Raw genomic sequence first — 16,709 nt, forward strand, 5'->3', positions numbered from 1 at the left:
GTGGAGCAGCAAATCTAAAACCATCAAGCTCCATTATTTATTTCCAGATCTGGGGATTGAAGAATTAACTAAACATTTGTTTGAGATTATGAAGGAGCTGGGGTTTATTTATGCTTCCTGATACAGGGCTGGAAGCATGTGACAAGCCTAGAGCTGGTTGCACAAATGATGTTATAAGGCACAGTAAATGAAGTTAATGCAGTACAGCTTCAGTACATTTATGTGGCTGGTTTCTCTCAGCTGAAGAACACTTGTTAGGCTGTAACAGCCACATTCTTCAGTTTCCCCACCAATAAAACTGCAGAAGATATTTCTCTGCCTTATGTACCATCGGAACCTCAATACAAATATTGAATTTAACAGAAAAATAGATTCCGCTACACAATTTACTCCATCATTGCTCCTAATGTTTTTGCCGAGTGTTAAACAGCAACCGTATTTTTATTTATTTATTTATTTTGTTCTTTTTTATTGGCTTGCTTACCACTTCTAAAATAGTTTGAGGCCAGCTTTGGGCTCCGCAGTTTTGTTGGCATAGCCCTGTCAGTTTGGATTGTGAAATATTTGCGCAGCCCGGCCAACACTGCTGGGCTGGCAGTGTGGTATGGGTGCAGCTGTATTGACAGAGGAACATTTTCCTCCACTCCGTTTGTATCGCTCAGAGAGCTGGAGCGGGAAGGAAAGCGCTCGTGCCCACCAAGGGGCTCTGGTGAAACTGCTGTTTTGGTGGGGTGATGTAGTGCCAAAGGGACGTGGGTCCAAGTGGGTGACCTTTGAGGAATGACAGGCTGTCACGAATGTACTCAGCGTAACATGACCACAAATGGCCACTGCATAGCGTAGACAGAAGACAACAATCTCTGTAGTGCTCTGGATTTGTCCTCATTATTTTAATGAAGATGAGTTTGGAAGAAGCATTATGTCTGTTTTTGTTTCAGCCTTCTGTGTTGCTTTTGAAGTAATTAGTGTATTTCCATTCTGCTTAAAGTCATGTGTATGTTACAGATAAAGAAACTGGCTGGCCGACATCAACTAAAATATTTATGTGTGTGTGTGTTTGAAATGAAGTGGTGAGGTTTTTCCATTAGCTGAGGTGCATGTAGGGAAGCAGACGATGTCTGATGGCCCAAATAATTTTGAATTCTTTGTCATAACTAATGCATATTAAAGTTGGCATGGGTAGCTTATAAAGAGGACATTTCTATCTGTGTATTTTTTTTTAAAGATTTTTTTCCAATGTCATATAAAACACTGAGAAGTAGAATGACCTGAATTTTTTCTGTCCAATGTGAGAGAGACTATGATGCTTCTGCGAAGAGCTCTTGCTGTAGACAGTGAGATATCTTTTCATATAACATGTTAGCAATAAAGAATATGAGTGGAACACCGGAAAACTGCTTTCTTACCTAATTGCATTCCCTGTGAGATACTAGGCTCTCATTGATTTCAGTAGATGGTATATTACATTCCCCTATATATTAGACAGAGAAGGATCCTGGAATCAGTCCACAATGTTACTGAAGCAAGACGTCTCCACGTTTGGCTTTTCCTCCAGTGGATTGCCCCCAGGTCACATATTTGATAATCCATTAGAGGGAATATTTTGTACCGTTGCCTGTTACTGCTGTTGCAAACAAAGGGAACTGTGGTTTATTGAGATATGACCTCAGAATAAATTTGAAGTTGCAATTTCTGAAAGATAGAAGAGCTCTTTTAATTGAAACTTGAAACATGACATGTACTGCCTTACTTTTAACTCCACAACAAGACCTGAGTTTTTATGAAAAACAGATTTGCCCCATTCAGCAGATTCTTATGAAGCTCTGATCAATATGTCTGAAAAATGGAAGAGTTGAAATAAATCATGTCTGGGTTACAAATTCGAGGATTAAACATAAAAAGTGTTATTTTAATTGTTATATTACTTTATTTTCCAAAGGTGATTTTTTTGTTTGTTTATTTCCCTCAGAAACGTTCCAGAGGTCAAGTGCTATTTGACAAAGTGTGTGAGCATCTGAATCTTTTGGAAAAAGACTACTTTGGGTTAACATACAGAGACACAGAAAACCAAAAGGTAACCTACAAAATGTTGGTTGGCCTTCAGCAGCCTGACAGTTGGACATCAGAGCTCCTCTGATGCATCCCCTGACAGTTGCAAACAATCCCGAAGCTGTTTTTGTCTTCCTCATCAAGTTACATATATGTATCTAGAGATGTTATTTTTTTATAACTGATTGTACCTCCTGAGAGCATCCCCTGGGCTTCCTTGGCTTACCTCTGTGTGGGCTGTTAATGACATGAAAGAAGTTAATCATGTACATGGCTCTCTTTCTAGTATGATTTATTTCATTACTGCCATAGATAAAAGTCAGATTCACATTTCTGTAGATATTTTTAAGCATATAATATTAAAATATGGCTTACTTAATACGATGGTTCGGATACAGATAGGCAGGAGTTGCTTCACTGCTAAGAAGTTTTGACTTCAAATCTTGACCTACCTTGTCTTATGCATTATGTTTGATTTGGCTAAAGACATAAGTCTTCAGAAGCAGTCAGCAGCAATAGTGAATCTCATTCTGCATATCTATGGCTCAACTTTAACATTAAATGAACTGTGTATTAGCCATGTGCAAGATGATCTAAGCTTTGGGTAATAAACATATTTTTATGGACACATGAAGGAGAGAGTATCAAAGGCTAACTTAAATGCTGTGTGTGTTTTGGGGCATTTTAAGACAAATATTTTGAAAGAATCCAGCAACAAAACTTCTTAGCAAGATATGCCATGGTCCAGCAGAGATCACCAGGTGATATTTTGTGCTTTGTATGTCCTCAAAGGTCTTCCCTGATGAAGCTGGAGATATTACTACCTCTTTAGCTCTTTATGTCCTGTGAGAACAACAGCTTTATTTTCTAGGCTTCCTTTTTATTTCAGTTATATATGATACAAAAGAAATTGGTGGTTTTTTTGTTTCTCTCTTCCCCTTTCTTTACAGACTTTTAAATATGAGGATTTTGTTCCTGTTTCAGAAAGTCACTTAAGCAGACACTTGATCCATGCTAGTCCAAGATAACACTTCAGCATATACTTAGTTAAGTTAAGCAGATGTTTAAGTACATTTCCAGATAGGTATGCTTTCCTGTACTGGAAAGAAAAAAATGCATGCATTACTAATGGGTGGCTTAGAAGTACCAAACATTTATAGATTACCAGTTACTTTACAGAGCTAAGCAGCTAAAAACCAACGGACACCATGTTTATTGATCAATATCATGCACATTTCTAATGTCAGAGTACTTAGCAATTCACCTCCATCCTCTGCCAGATAAATTCCAGGCAGACAATAACATGTCACATTTGAAAACAGAAATCCTGATGCACCTTTCATAGAGGCGCATAGTGTGCTTTTACAGAAAGCTTGGAAATGGCTGGAACTCTTCGGGCTCATGTTTTGCACCACTGACTGGATTTGGACAGCTGCAAACTGGTTGTTTTTGTTGGGTGTGGGAGTTTTTGTGTTCTGCCCGTTTGATATTTCTTTAATATTTTTTCTGTGATACATCTGTTTTTCTTTCTTTGGACAAAGTGGAACTTTCCTCAGGGAGGCGAACTTTATGTTCTGGGCTGTGTGAGGCATTTTAAATATTAATTTGATTCCTTTAGAGGACGAGGCACTGGCACAGGGTCTCTCCCTCCCAGTATCTCTCCCAGGGCAGTGCCCTATGAACAGCAAGCTCTGGCTGCAGCAGCAGCAATAAGAGACCCCAGGCTGCTGCTCGCCTCCTCTGGAGAAACTTGGTCTCAGCCAGCAAAGCTCCTTGGCATTAGGGGAAGTAGTAGCACATCGCTGTGACAATCCCCCACCTCCTTAACTGGGTTTATGTGCTATCTTCTTGCCTAGCCACCAGCCTCGGATGGCATGGATGGGGGTGGGCTGGGCCGCAACTCTGCCCCGGGTCCCCCCACTCTCCACAGTGCCCTCATGCTAGGAGGGGGTTGCGAATGAGGCAATGCCCTATGGCACACTTGTGTGTCTGTGACATGGCTTTTCAGCACATTCAGCCCTTCCACGATTCAAGAAAAAGAATTAAAAAATTATTAACAAGCTTGTAGAAATTTAATTGGCATTGTCCCAGGAGATACATTAGAAAAAAGGTTTCTGTTATTTTTTTTTTTATATTTTTTAATTTCAACCTTGCCCCTCTCCAGCTTCTGGGAAGGTCAGAAACAATCCGGATTCTACATGCTGAAAGTTACCATTATCCCTGCTTACTGCTGCTCCAAAGAGGAAGGGGTGGGCGTGAAGGTTTTCTAGCTTTGTCTCATAGCACTGTTTTAGAAATGGTGTTGATTGTACTTTCTAACTCAAATTGAAAAAAGGAAACATTTTCTTTTCAGAATTGGTTGGACCCTGCCAAGGAAATCAAAAAGCAGATCCGAAGTAAGTTTGTTATTGTTTGTGTGTTTCTTTCAGGGATTCTGGAAAACATTTCCTTCTTGTGTTCCCAGACCCTAGAATCTGAAAAAATCCTTTAGCTCTCCATACAGTTTTATCTGTTGTCTGCTGCTGGCACTAGGCATGGCCTAGGTTTCTCAGTGAGTGTGGTCTCTTACATATGGATAGCCACCTCGCAGAGGCCTGGTGGGCTACAAAGCCTCTTCTCTCATTGATTCCAGCCTCCATTGTGACAAAGGGACAAAGCTGGTGCCCCCAGTGTGGTGTCCCAAGCTGGAAAACCCCAGTGGGAGACCCACTAAAGAGCTGTAGTACCACTCGTTCCACTGTGGTCACAACCCCTCCAAGAGCCGTCCATAGGAAACGTGGGGGTGCCCTGTCACTGACGGGCAAGAGATCTGCTCCACTGGACGCCCCTGTGGTGTGAGTGCTCCTCGCCCAGGCCCCCTGCTCATGGGGGCTATGAGGCAGGTGGTTTGGGGCCACAGCCCCCTTGTCCCCACCTTTCAGTGTATAAGGCAGCACGGAGCTCGCTTCGCCCTGGGGTGATGAAACCTCATCTGGGAGCTGAAGTTTCAGAGTCGTCTTCATCCTGTCTCTGGAACAAGAATTACCCACGTGTTTACCCCATAAAGGGTTCAGGCAGTTACTCAGGCTCGTAACACATGAAGTTCCATTACTGAAAACAACTTGACATTTGCAGAGATGCAAAAACCTGAAGTTTGACATTAAACGACGTAACCCTAGGGACTAGGCCATGTATATAAGTTATTTCTTTATGTAACTGATATTTATATCAAATCCAGGAACACTGTTAGTACTCCACATTGAAATGTTTTAATGATGCAAAGATAATGCTCTAAAATATCTTCCCTTCCTGCATGTCAAAAGCTTGAACTTTGCTTCTAAAATGACCATTCAATTCGCACAGAATCAGTCAATTTTCTGCTTCACGTGAATATTTTAAAAAGCCCTGTTGTTAAATTTAGCTGTCTGCTGCATTAGAAATTCAAAAATGTCTGGAAGGAAAACTGTGTCAGGGCTGCCAGGCTTGAAACTTGACCTGCCTTTTTTTCATCCTCACTTTTTCAAATTGATGAAATGTTTGTGTGTATTCCTTTTTTTTTTTTTTTTTTCAGGAAAACCTCAGTATTTTTGTCTTTGCAGGTTTTGTAAATAACCTAGCACCTGTGCTTTTACAAGCAAACACATCTGGTGGTTCACATTTTTTGGATCAGGTCTGGCAAATGAGTCATTCCCCTCTCCGTAATTCAAAGGGTTACTTGACACTGACTGCAAAGCTTCCTCCGCTTCTCTGAGCAACTGCACCTTTCCACCAGTATTATTTTCATTACAAGTTAAATGATTGGCAATGAAGAACAATGAAAATCTGTGCTCCATTGTATGCCTTTTTTCAGTCCATGGAGAAGGTGGCTCTGGAGAGGAAGGTGCTGTAGACCTTCTTGAGTCAGGTTATGCTGATTGTCAATGCAAGTAAAGCAGCTCAGCTTCAAACTGCTGATGTGAAATGCATTTAGTATGTGCCCAAGCCATGAGCTGGATAGTGAAAGGTAGTGACAGCAAGAGATTAACCAGGGCAGAAAAGTCTAGTCCTGGACGTGGAGCTGGGGACAGTTGTATTTGCAGGAGATGACAGTGATAATTTGCTTGCTCTGGAGAATTCACTGTAGAAGTTTGGAACAAGAGAAGTATGGAAAAGTAGGACTCTTATGCATGATACTTTTCATGAATGGTAAAAAAAAATACATATGTCATCCTGCTTACTGAGTGCTGTACTGCACTCAGATATTCTTGATTCCACTGCAAACAGGAGATTTCATTGCAGTGTCTAAGAAACAAGGTCCTCGCTGTGTTTACAGCCTCTGGTTCACACCCCATTAGTTTTAACCCACTGTGTTTTATTTTAGCCCATGTAGTTCAGGGAGAAGGCTTCTTACTTAGTTACCTTAACTGGCCATGCTCCCAAGGGTTATAGAGTAGGTTTCATTTATTTTTGTGTGTGCTGGAAGCATGGGCACAGATTTTCAGGCTGTGGTTTTTGAGGCCCCCAGCCCTCCACTGTGGAGCAATGTGGAGTGGGACCATGCCCCATCCTCGCTGCTGGCCAAATCTTCCTTCCACCAGGTTTTATGGTGCAGGGGAGTGGAAAAGGTCCTGGAATAAGGAGCCTGAAAATTTCACCAAGAGGTAAAACCCTGATGGTAAATGTCAAAGACTTATTGTGCATACAGCTGGTTTTCTTGGGTTTTCATGGATGACCATAGCAAATGGGACTGGATAGGATGAGATTTCCTTGAAGTCTCTACGTAAATAGTCCCAAACATCCACTCGGAAAAACCTTACAGCATTTCCAGGCAAGCAGATGTTCACTCTGCCCAGAATATAAGCTTCCTATACCAGAGAGTGTACCAGATACACCACCAAGACCCATGTTCATTGGGAGTTACCTAGGCACGGGGTACTTCTGGATCAAAGATAGGGGAAAACCTTGCTCTGCAGGGTTTACAAGGAGGAGTACTGTTTTTCACAGCATTCATGAGCACTTTGTCATTACACAGCCAATATGGGACTTTTTGAGAGATTTATTCTAGTTAGATTTGTAATTGGATGTCAACACATTTCAGAAAACTCAAATGTCTACTTTGGCTTTGGTTACAGAAATACTGTAACTTACAGTAGAACTGCAGGTGAAGCGGTGTATCCTGCAACAAAGGCCTCAGAAAAAATCCTGTTCACGAGATACCACCATGTTGCTTGTTAACATGTTCTTGTTTGGGGTTTTGTTACAGCTTTTCATTTGCTTTAGAGATATGCACTAGTATAACCTCTCCACTTCTAAATAACAGCATTCATATTTACATTGCCGTGTTCAACACTTTCTGGTTTTCAGTCTTTGTATTCTTTCAGGACAACATCTAAAAGTAGCACTCCAAAACTCTTTTCACTAAATATTTGCAGTGATGCAAACCAGTTATCCCAGGGGTGATCTAAATTGACCAAAATTACTAACTGGGAATTTCCTGGTGTTCTGTGCTTAAGGCCTTTTTTTCAGCTGTGGTGCCTGTGTTTGTCCTTGCAGTTTTGTCGGCACAGTAATTTCTGCCTGCTGGCAGCAGGAGCTATGTGCTGAGGCAGCACCCTGAGATGATGTGGCTGAGCTGCCCTGGGCAAAACCCATCCAGCACATCACCCCAATCAGCTGCCCGAGTGAACCCTAGCTTGCTGTGTTTCCAGTGCCTGCATTTTGGGTTTTTGGTTTTAACACATGTATAGGCTGTGTTTTCAGATGGTTAATTCCAGTAAACTTTTTTTTTTTTTCAGACTGAATTTTTCTAAGTATTAGCAATAAATTGCTACTCACTTAGAGCCCTCGCTTCAGTGAAAATCTTACTAAATAAGAAAAGAGCTGTAAGGTCTGATCTAATACCGTAATTATGAAACAGAAAAGAAGTATCATCAGAAAGATATACAGGAAAGAGATACCATATCCTGTTCTTATTAATTTCTTGACTGGGGTATTTTTAAGTCTGCTGGTAAGTGAACAGCATGAACATCTTCATTTGCACTTACGTTGTACTTTCAGTAAACCTGTGTTCTCTTCCAGGTGGTGCTTGGCAGTTTGCATTTAATGTGAAATTCTACCCTCCAGACCCTGCCCAGCTTTCTGAAGATATTACCAGGTGTTTAAAGCATTAAATACCTTTCTAGAAGGGGCTTCAAAGCTGTTTCTGAGAGCGCTTATTCTCTAATTATCCAAGAAAATGAATGTTTTGTATTCCCATTGGCTTTCTTTCTCTTATGAGCTTATGGAAAATATGTGATGCTTTGGCAGAAAAGACACTGTGAACAGTGTTTAGTCCTCTGAGCTCAGACAACTTTCTTTTTTATAATTTAACCTCAAAATCAAGCTTTTCCAATATGCATATTCTTGAGAGTTGATTTTAATTTTCACAGAGATGCCTATGCCCATTTTTGCCAGTGGTAACAAGATTTTACTGTCAGCAAAATGGTAACTGTGAAAGGAAAGAATGGGGATGAAAATGAGCATGCTTGTCAATTTTGTGTGTCACTGGCTAGGTGTGCTGTTGGTGTGCACGGTATGGTGAGTGTGGTGGTAACGAAGTCAGGTAGCTCTGCAACCTGCACCTCTGCTGAAGGGAAGGATTGCTCTTTTTTGTGTATGTAACTGTCTTCAAGACACAGAGGCTATATCTGCAGTAAAGAGCTTGGGAACATTTCCAAATTCCTCCTAACCCACCTAACTGAGTGCATGTCCCAGTTCTCTGTCAGCTCCATGTTGGGGTAAGCTGTGTTAGTTGTTACACCAAAAATCATACCTGACCTCCAAACAAGGGCATTCTGTCATCAGGCTTGTAGCAAAGCTTGTGGAGGACTCGGGAGCTCTCTCTCACCCTTAAATTCCCAAGGGAACTCCGTGCCTTAACCACAAAGCCAACATGCTTCACTTTATTTCTGGATTCTTCTATCTGGTGATCCCTTGCACTGCTTGTCATTGTGCTTTTAACAGCATGTACCATTTAAATGTGTTTTTGAGAAAGCTTCATGGTTTGCGAAGGAGACATCTTTTGAACCGCTTGGAGTTCAGCTACCCCGTAGGGAACATTATTTATCCTTAAAGAAAAAAAATATCAGTTAGCAATATATCTCAGTGATTTATTATAGAAAACAATGGGGTAATTCACCATCTGGACCACAAAACAAAATAGCAACCCATTTTGTTAAGAAATCTCCATGCAGTTTTATAAAGATTAATTAAGCATTGCTACCCACAAGTTAGGCAAAGGATGGTTTTAATTCTCATTATCCTTGCTAAGGCCTGAAAAACCTTGAGCTTGGGAGTTTTCTGCCCGTCAGCAGAGGACCCCTGGCTCCTTGCCACTCTGTTGCTGGTGGGCCCTGTCTGAGCGGTGGTGGTGCTCCCCTGCAGGTACTACCTCTGCTTGCAGCTGAGAGACGACATCGTGTCCGGCCGGCTGCCCTGCTCCTTCGTCACGCTCGCCCTGCTGGGCTCCTACACCGTGCAGTCCGAGCTCGGCGACTACGACCCTGACGAGTATGGCAGCGACTACGTCAGCGAATTCCGCTTTGCGCCGAATCACACTAAGGAGCTGGAAGATAAGGTGATCGAGCTGCACAAGAGCCACAGGTAGGATGGATGGAGGCCGTAGCCTGCCTTCAGGTACGTCCTGCAGCATAAGGAGATGTTGAAACCTGCTGTTGCGTACTTCTGAAGTGACGGCACATAATAAAAGTACTTTTTGGACGTGACTCCTCTCTGTGCCTTCAGTTAGAGAAGAGATAACACGAAAGCGTGAAAGATAACAGTGTTTTCACCAGAGCTTCAGCTCTGATAGGTACCGTGCTATTTAAGGGATACAGCTTCAGTTGTGACAGGCTGAAAATGTCTTCCAGGTGCTGGATTTTAATTCATGTTCTGTTTCCTTAACACTGATGCTAGAATTGGTTGCTTTTCCTCAGGGGAATGACACCTGCAGAGGCTGAGATGCATTTTCTGGAGAATGCCAAGAAGTTATCAATGTATGGAGTAGATCTCCATCATGCTAAGGTATGGACTACAGTTCTTCCAGCAGGGAGCCTACAACAGTCATCTTTCTCATGTGGCATAGTACTTGAATATGCATGGACAGCCTGATTTATTCTTTCTGGTTTGGGACAGGCAGATTGGGGAATAAATCACTGGTCAACATGAGGAAAGGTGGCTCCTGGGATAATCATAAATATTTCTTGTAACTGTAACATAATTTAGCCTATAGATTCAAAGATGCTACACATCAACATTTCATGTTAATTGAACAACCAAATCCTTGGGTAAAAATACTGAATGGACACAGTAATGAGAAAGGATTTTAGAAGCTGTCCAAAAAGTGAACAATGGTCATTTCATTCAGCTATATTTTTCAATTTAATAAGGCCAAGTATGGTATCTTAGCTAGATAAGCAGATCATTTCTAACACTGCAAAGAATTCTGAAGCAATTATTTAGCTGTGCTGGAAACCTAATCGGATTGATAGTCATAGGGAGACAGTGTCTGGTCTCTCTTCTGAAGTGTCATCGTTGCAGTTGACTGGAAGGGAAGTAATGCTGCTGGAAGCATTCTCCCATGACGAGGTGGTTTCTCTAATCATCAGCAGGTTAAGATAGGACCAAAAAAATGATCATGCTTATTGTGGCTTGGGAAAGCCACCTGCCAGCTTTCTGTTTGTTCATGGCTTTTTTTTTTTTTCTCCATATAAATAATTACTTCACTCTTCAATTTTTCTTCACTTTTCAAAGTAAGGTTGAGGGATTTTAACATCTCTGAGGTTAGCAAGCATCCTTGACAATGAGTACTGAACAAAGACTTCTGAGCTGTGGAGAGCACTGCATTTCCTGTAAAGGTCAAATTGCTGTGAGCCTGTTTTTATGCTGCAGCAGATCCTTTCAAGAACTGAGATAAATTTGCAGCTTGGATCTTGAAAGGGCATGCAACCATGTCCCTGGAGCATTTCATAGGAACTGTGCATGTGTGTTACAGAATTCAAGGTAATCTTTTGTGTTCTGTTAATTGCCTTCACTGAAAATGAAAAATATGGGTATGGCTCAATGGGCAGCACTTGACCAGGAAGCATGCCACTGCTTTTCCTGTGTCTTGCAGATAGGTACAAAATCTTGAGGCACATTTGGAACAGAGATAGAAACAGATTGATGAATGTCACTCAGTAGCTTTTTTTTCAACACCCTTTGTCCAACACAAAGAAATCTGCAGAACAGCAACAAAGTGAGTTCCTGCTCTAAATATGTTACAGGCTTCATTACCGAAAATTTGACATAGCATGGCATTAAGACCTGAGTATTTTTCAGAATACTGGAGAAAGGCTGTGAAATTTAAGACAGGGTGTCCTTAGGTAACCTTTTTTTTTTTTTTTTCCTACAAAATATCAGTGTCTAGTTTTACTTTTCTGTTCTTCATATTGAAAGACTCAGAGCAAACAAAGTTTTAGTCAAGCCAATCTCTCTCTAAAGTGATGTTCTTAATAGAGAAAGCTGCGCTGGTAACTGAATTGGGTCTGTCTGTGGAGTAAGAAATCCAATGATAATCTTGGAAACTGAGCTAAAAGTAGGAAAACTAGAATCTTCATGAGAAGCAGCACTTGGTTTTAATTAGGTCTGCTGGTGAGATGGGATAGTATCAGGCTGTGGGACCTGCGTCTCTATGGATGCCTTTTTGAAGTCGTGCAGTGGCAGATGTCTCTGTGTCAACGTCAATTCATTAAGGCTGTGCAGGTATCCAAGTTACTCAACAGATGCTGGACTTGCCAACTGCTGTTAAAACTAGCTCTCAATTACCTAGCACAGGGCTACAATTAAGAATGTGTTCAGATGGATAGATTTGTCCTCTGGGCTGTCAGCACTCTGACAAAACCTCCCATTCGTATGCAGAGCTATGGGTATGTGCAGCTCAGCATCTTGTGCCTCAGACGTCAGAGCAAAGAGCGCTGTGTTCTGTGCAACTGCATGGCTCCTGAAAAACAGCCAAATTCTCCTCGTACTCGGGTTGTGTTTTACGCCAGTAGTATCACATTGAAAAGCAGTTTCTGACACCAAAAAACACAAAAGAAGCCTTGAATGGATTGAGGTCTGCTGCAAAGGTGGGGAGGAAGAAAGGAAGCATTTCTCAGCAAGGTTTTAAGAAAGTATACCAAAAGAAGCAGCCCCTTTCATCTGCAGCTACATGCCATATTTGAGCATGTGCGTGTTTCAAGCATTTTCCAGTCAGTGTGATCACAGACAATGAGACTTCATTTTTAAAAATGTATTCACTGTATTTAAACATTACTCTTTTCTTAGGAAGTTGTAAAACTGAGTTTGCTGAAAAAAATAACTTTCTCTCTTCTGCAGTACCTCACAATGGTATCACATGAGAGCTTTATTTAGAAAAAAAGATGTCTTTTGGGGTGTTATACCATCATTGTTGGAACATACATCCTTTATTGATACATATTTTTTTTAACACTGGAGTGACCTTGTGGTACTAATTTGTTGTTGTGTCTCTGACTTTAAAAGCATCCTTATTTTTTTTAATTCAAGTTGTGCTGTAGCCTTTTCATCTGATCATGTGTGCCTTTGTGTTCATCTTAAAATGTAATTAAATTTTCACTATGTGCCTAAAAAATGTTTGGAAAAATAGCAGAAAATTATTAATTCACTTTATGATTATCATACGATGACATCTCCATAGCTGACTTTTACAACATTAAGTTATTTTAAAATAATTATCAGAGAACTCTGTGCTTTAAGGTGGACATTTCTTTTCTCTCGAACTATTAGTACTTAGCTAAATGAAAAAAAAAATTTGCAGGCTAGTGGTGATGGTAAACACTGAAGATTGGCTTGAGACTGAAGATTGACTTTGAGAAAAAAATCTGTATGATTCACAAGGTTAAGTCATGGAGAATGGGTGATGCTGGGACTGGTAAATGTGTATGCAGTCCTACTTACTTTCAATCTTGTATTTATCCTAATGACCTTAAGAAGTAATTAAAGAGTTCTATATGGTTAATATCATTATTTTAATACCAGCTAAAGTGAAACCCCCTCTTTTTGGAGTCTTTCTAAAAGATGAAATAACTTCCACGACACTCAGGTTCTGATCCTGCCCAACCTTACTATTACTTGGATGAATGCAGTCAATGAGTAGTGTAGCTCTCAGAAATAAGGTCACTGTAACTGACGCATTAAAGATTTGTAGCTCAGACAGAAGCACAGTAGACAAGAATCTGTAGTACTATTGGATTTGAAGAGAGAAGTATTCAACAAAGTACATTGCTTGCTTTTCTAGGATTCTGAAGGAGTGGAAATCATGTTAGGAGTTTGTGCAAGCGGCCTCTTAATATATCGAGACCGACTCAGAATAAATAGATTTGCCTGGCCAAAGGTTCTGAAAATCTCCTACAAGAGGAACAACTTCTACATCAAAATCCGACCAGGGGAGGTAAGGGCAACCTGAAACTCTTCAGTGAACGAACCTTTTCCAAAAACCTGTGTTCTCATTGATTTGTTGATTTGTCATGTCTTACAGCCCTTTAACATTCCTCTTCATTTATATTTTTTTTTAAATTTGTGCTGATTTTCTTAGGAAAGAGTAGGTAAATACTTTATTTAAAATACAGGTAAAATCTTCTTTGGTGTTTTTCTGTTTACATCCATGAACTAATGTAAACAGTAAACATGGTCATCTGCATGCAAAAAGCTAATCCATGTTATGAATACTTTGGGCATTTAAGTAACGTATTGCTTATCCATGGAGTGCTCGTTATCCACCAACATGTTGTATATTAAATTAGTGTCTATTCATCTTGCACAGTAAGATGCAAACAGGCCATACCAAATTTTATAAGCATAGCAGATTAGTAAATTTGGGGTCTAAGTCGAAATTTGGAGGCTCATAAAAATGGAGTCCAGCATCCATCATTCAGCATTTTTAGTAGCTACATGCATTAGCCCTTCCAGGGTCGTAGGAGCTCATGTTCTTTACACGGAAGAAAGTGATGTGAAATCCTGTACAATGAGTGCCCTCTCGTGGCTCAGCCGCACGCATAGCAAATACACCACTGGTAACGTGTGTCTGTCTACCTCATGTGGTAAGCATGCACTCACAGAAATAAGATGATAAACCTTACCAAAAATCCCAGGAAGAGTTCAAGATCATCATAAACAAAAGGATCTCCATTTGAACTGCTGGCAGAGTAATCGGACTGTGGTGGATTAAAAATCCATATATATCCATTTTAGAGGTTGGAGCTATATAGCAGGACAGAAATCACCTGGTTGAGGACTGGCATTTCTCCCTTAATGCAATATGGCAGTTGGGAGTCCTGAGCCAATGTCTCCAGTACTGGCTTCATAACTGACCTGGGAAATCTACTGGGGCCACCACCAGCATCAGGGCTTGAGCAGTTGTAGAGCTGTAAACCAAAATCCACAAACCTACATCCTCTGCCTCACAGCAGACACAGTCTTAGTCACCAACTTCCCAGTCTTGAATTTAATTTAAAAGACAAAAACCAAAACGAATAGCCACTGATGTTCCTTCCCAATGCCTGCAGTCAAGCTCCCCACCATTGATTTCCTACTGAGCTCTGCTGGTCTTGGTATGTAGCTTCCTGTGACCAGGTCATAGTTACTTCTGCAAAATGATCAATGCAGTCCGTTTCAAATCACATTTGATGATAATGTGATTCACCATCTCATGTGTTGCTTCTATCATCTTTATCATTTTGTTGTTTCCTGCCATGTTTTGCTCTGTCAGTTTCCCGTAGAGATCCAGGCTTCCTTACAAGTGCCCTTCTGCCTACCTTTCCCCAATCACAGCAACACTATTTCACCTACTCAGCTATCTGCATGTAGCCATCAACATGTTACAGCAGTTGTAGCTGTCACAGCTTTTGCATCTGGAATACAAATCTGCAGCACAACCCAAAGAGGTCACTTAGTGTCCCCAGCCAACTCTTTCAATTACCTGTTCCTTTTCTCATCCTTCCCAGGAGCTAAATTAGCTAAAAATACTGTGATTTACTAACTCTAGTTCTTTCACTGTAATTCTCCTTAATATAGGGCTGTGTGAGACCAGACCAGTCCCAGAAGACTATTGCTCCCCTCCAGGCTATTATCAGGCTTCCTACTGTTCTTTAAACTGGTGAAGTTAAGACAACAGGGTTAAAACACTTAAATGTTTTTGTTAGCTTTTTTTTTTTTTCCCCTCAGAAATCTCCCAAGTCTTAACTGATCTCTTTGTTACTACAGTGCGTAAAACATCACTGTCAGCATCAAAAACCTCTTCCTCATTATCTAAGTTTTCCCCAAAAAAAAGCAATCCCTGAAAGCTGCCTTTGTTTACTACTCACAGCTTCCTTCCCAGAAAGTAGTCTGTGGAGTATGTATATATACGGTTATATACATGAGACTGTAAAGAGATTATATAGACAGAGAAAATGAAGATGAACCTGTGTACCTGTGCATACTATCTAAATATAGATGCACAGCATCAAATGTGTACTTTTTCTTTTTTCCCACCTAGTTTGAGCAGTTTGAAAGCACTATTGGGTTTAAGTTGCCAAATCATCGTGCCGCAAAGCGCTTATGGAAAGTGTGTGTTGAACACCATACATTTTTCAGGTATGTCGATTTCTTTTCCTAAAGGTGTGCCATAAAATGCAACAAAAAAAAACAATCTTGTTGGCAGAGACAAAACCCTTCAAAGCAAATTGTCATTTTGATCAAGAGGTGCCTCTGAGCAGAGAAGGAAAGATTATTGCTCCTTACAAATGTGAAATGTTTCACCCAAATTTTTCATAGTATTTCAATTAGATACTGAATGTGTAAAATCACCATATGATTCTAATTGATTGTTTTGTTTTATCTATGCCATGATTTTGTCAGTCACTATACTTAAAAAGTCATAGGACTCTTCTAAACTTGTATAGGCAGAACAACTTGTATGGAAAGTTACTGGGAGATATGTGTTAATATATATATATGTATGTATACTGGGAGATACATGTAAAAAAAAAAAAGAGAAACATTTTGACTTAATTACATATGAAAAATGCAGACAGTAATCAGTGGTGTAATATTTGGTCACCTAGAATAAGGAATCTATTGCCGTAATTTTTATACTTCTGAGGAAATTTGCAACTATGCGTAAGCAGCTATGCTTTCGACATCTATGAAGACCTGAGAAAAGTTTGGGATAGTGGAATAAATGCAGTAACTAGTTTATGCTGAGATAGTCAGCAAAGAGATTTTTAGCAATGAGAACCCAAAATGGTAAGCTTTTCAGTGGCATGAGAGAGTGTCCAGTGTTTCCCTCTCAAGATGTTTGGGAGGACTGAAGAATTTCTCTCCTTTCTTAAAACTTTTGGTTCAAGTTGTCTGTAGATTCGTATGAAATGCTATCTTAGTATCACAATATCTAAAAAGAGATTGTGCATTTTTTGTTTGTTTCTGATTTTTCATGGAAAATCAATTTTTAGAGCATAAACTCCATAGTAGGAGAATGGAGCAAACTTCAGCAAACGCTGTAGCCATAATACAGAGGGTAGGAAGGCTCTGACCTGAAAAATGTTTGCATCTCTGTGAATGGATATGGCCCTGTGGTCTTAGCACTTTCGCTAAGTGATGTTGTATGTGGAGCATTGTTTGATCCC

At 40.4% G+C, this 16,709-nt stretch overlaps 1 protein-coding gene across 42 annotated transcripts in view; it reads left to right on the forward strand.

The window, feature by feature from the left end:
• Positions 1–16,709, forward strand: part of EPB41L3 (erythrocyte membrane protein band 4.1 like 3) — a 145,908-nt gene that overhangs the window by 96,360 nt on the left and 32,839 nt on the right. For all 42 annotated transcript variants that reach the window (XR_013947227.1, XM_080581935.1, XM_080581915.1 and 39 more), the window contains exons 4-10: positions 1,970–2,074; positions 4,403–4,445; positions 8,086–8,161; positions 9,430–9,648; positions 9,981–10,068; positions 13,343–13,495; positions 15,581–15,678. Coding sequence is in view for 41 of the 42 variants with exons in the window: in XM_080581935.1 (XP_080438061.1) it covers positions 1,970–2,074; positions 4,403–4,445; positions 8,086–8,161; positions 9,430–9,648; positions 9,981–10,068; positions 13,343–13,495; positions 15,581–15,678 (782 nt within the window). In the remaining variant the exon portion in view is untranslated. The remainder of the gene's footprint in view (positions 1–1,969; positions 2,075–4,402; positions 4,446–8,085; positions 8,162–9,429; positions 9,649–9,980; positions 10,069–13,342; positions 13,496–15,580; positions 15,679–16,709) is intronic.

Source organism: Anser brachyrhynchus, assembly GCF_964034855.1.
Source record: "Anser brachyrhynchus genome assembly, chromosome: 2".
Lineage (NCBI taxonomy): Eukaryota > Metazoa > Chordata > Aves > Anseriformes > Anatidae > Anser > Anser brachyrhynchus.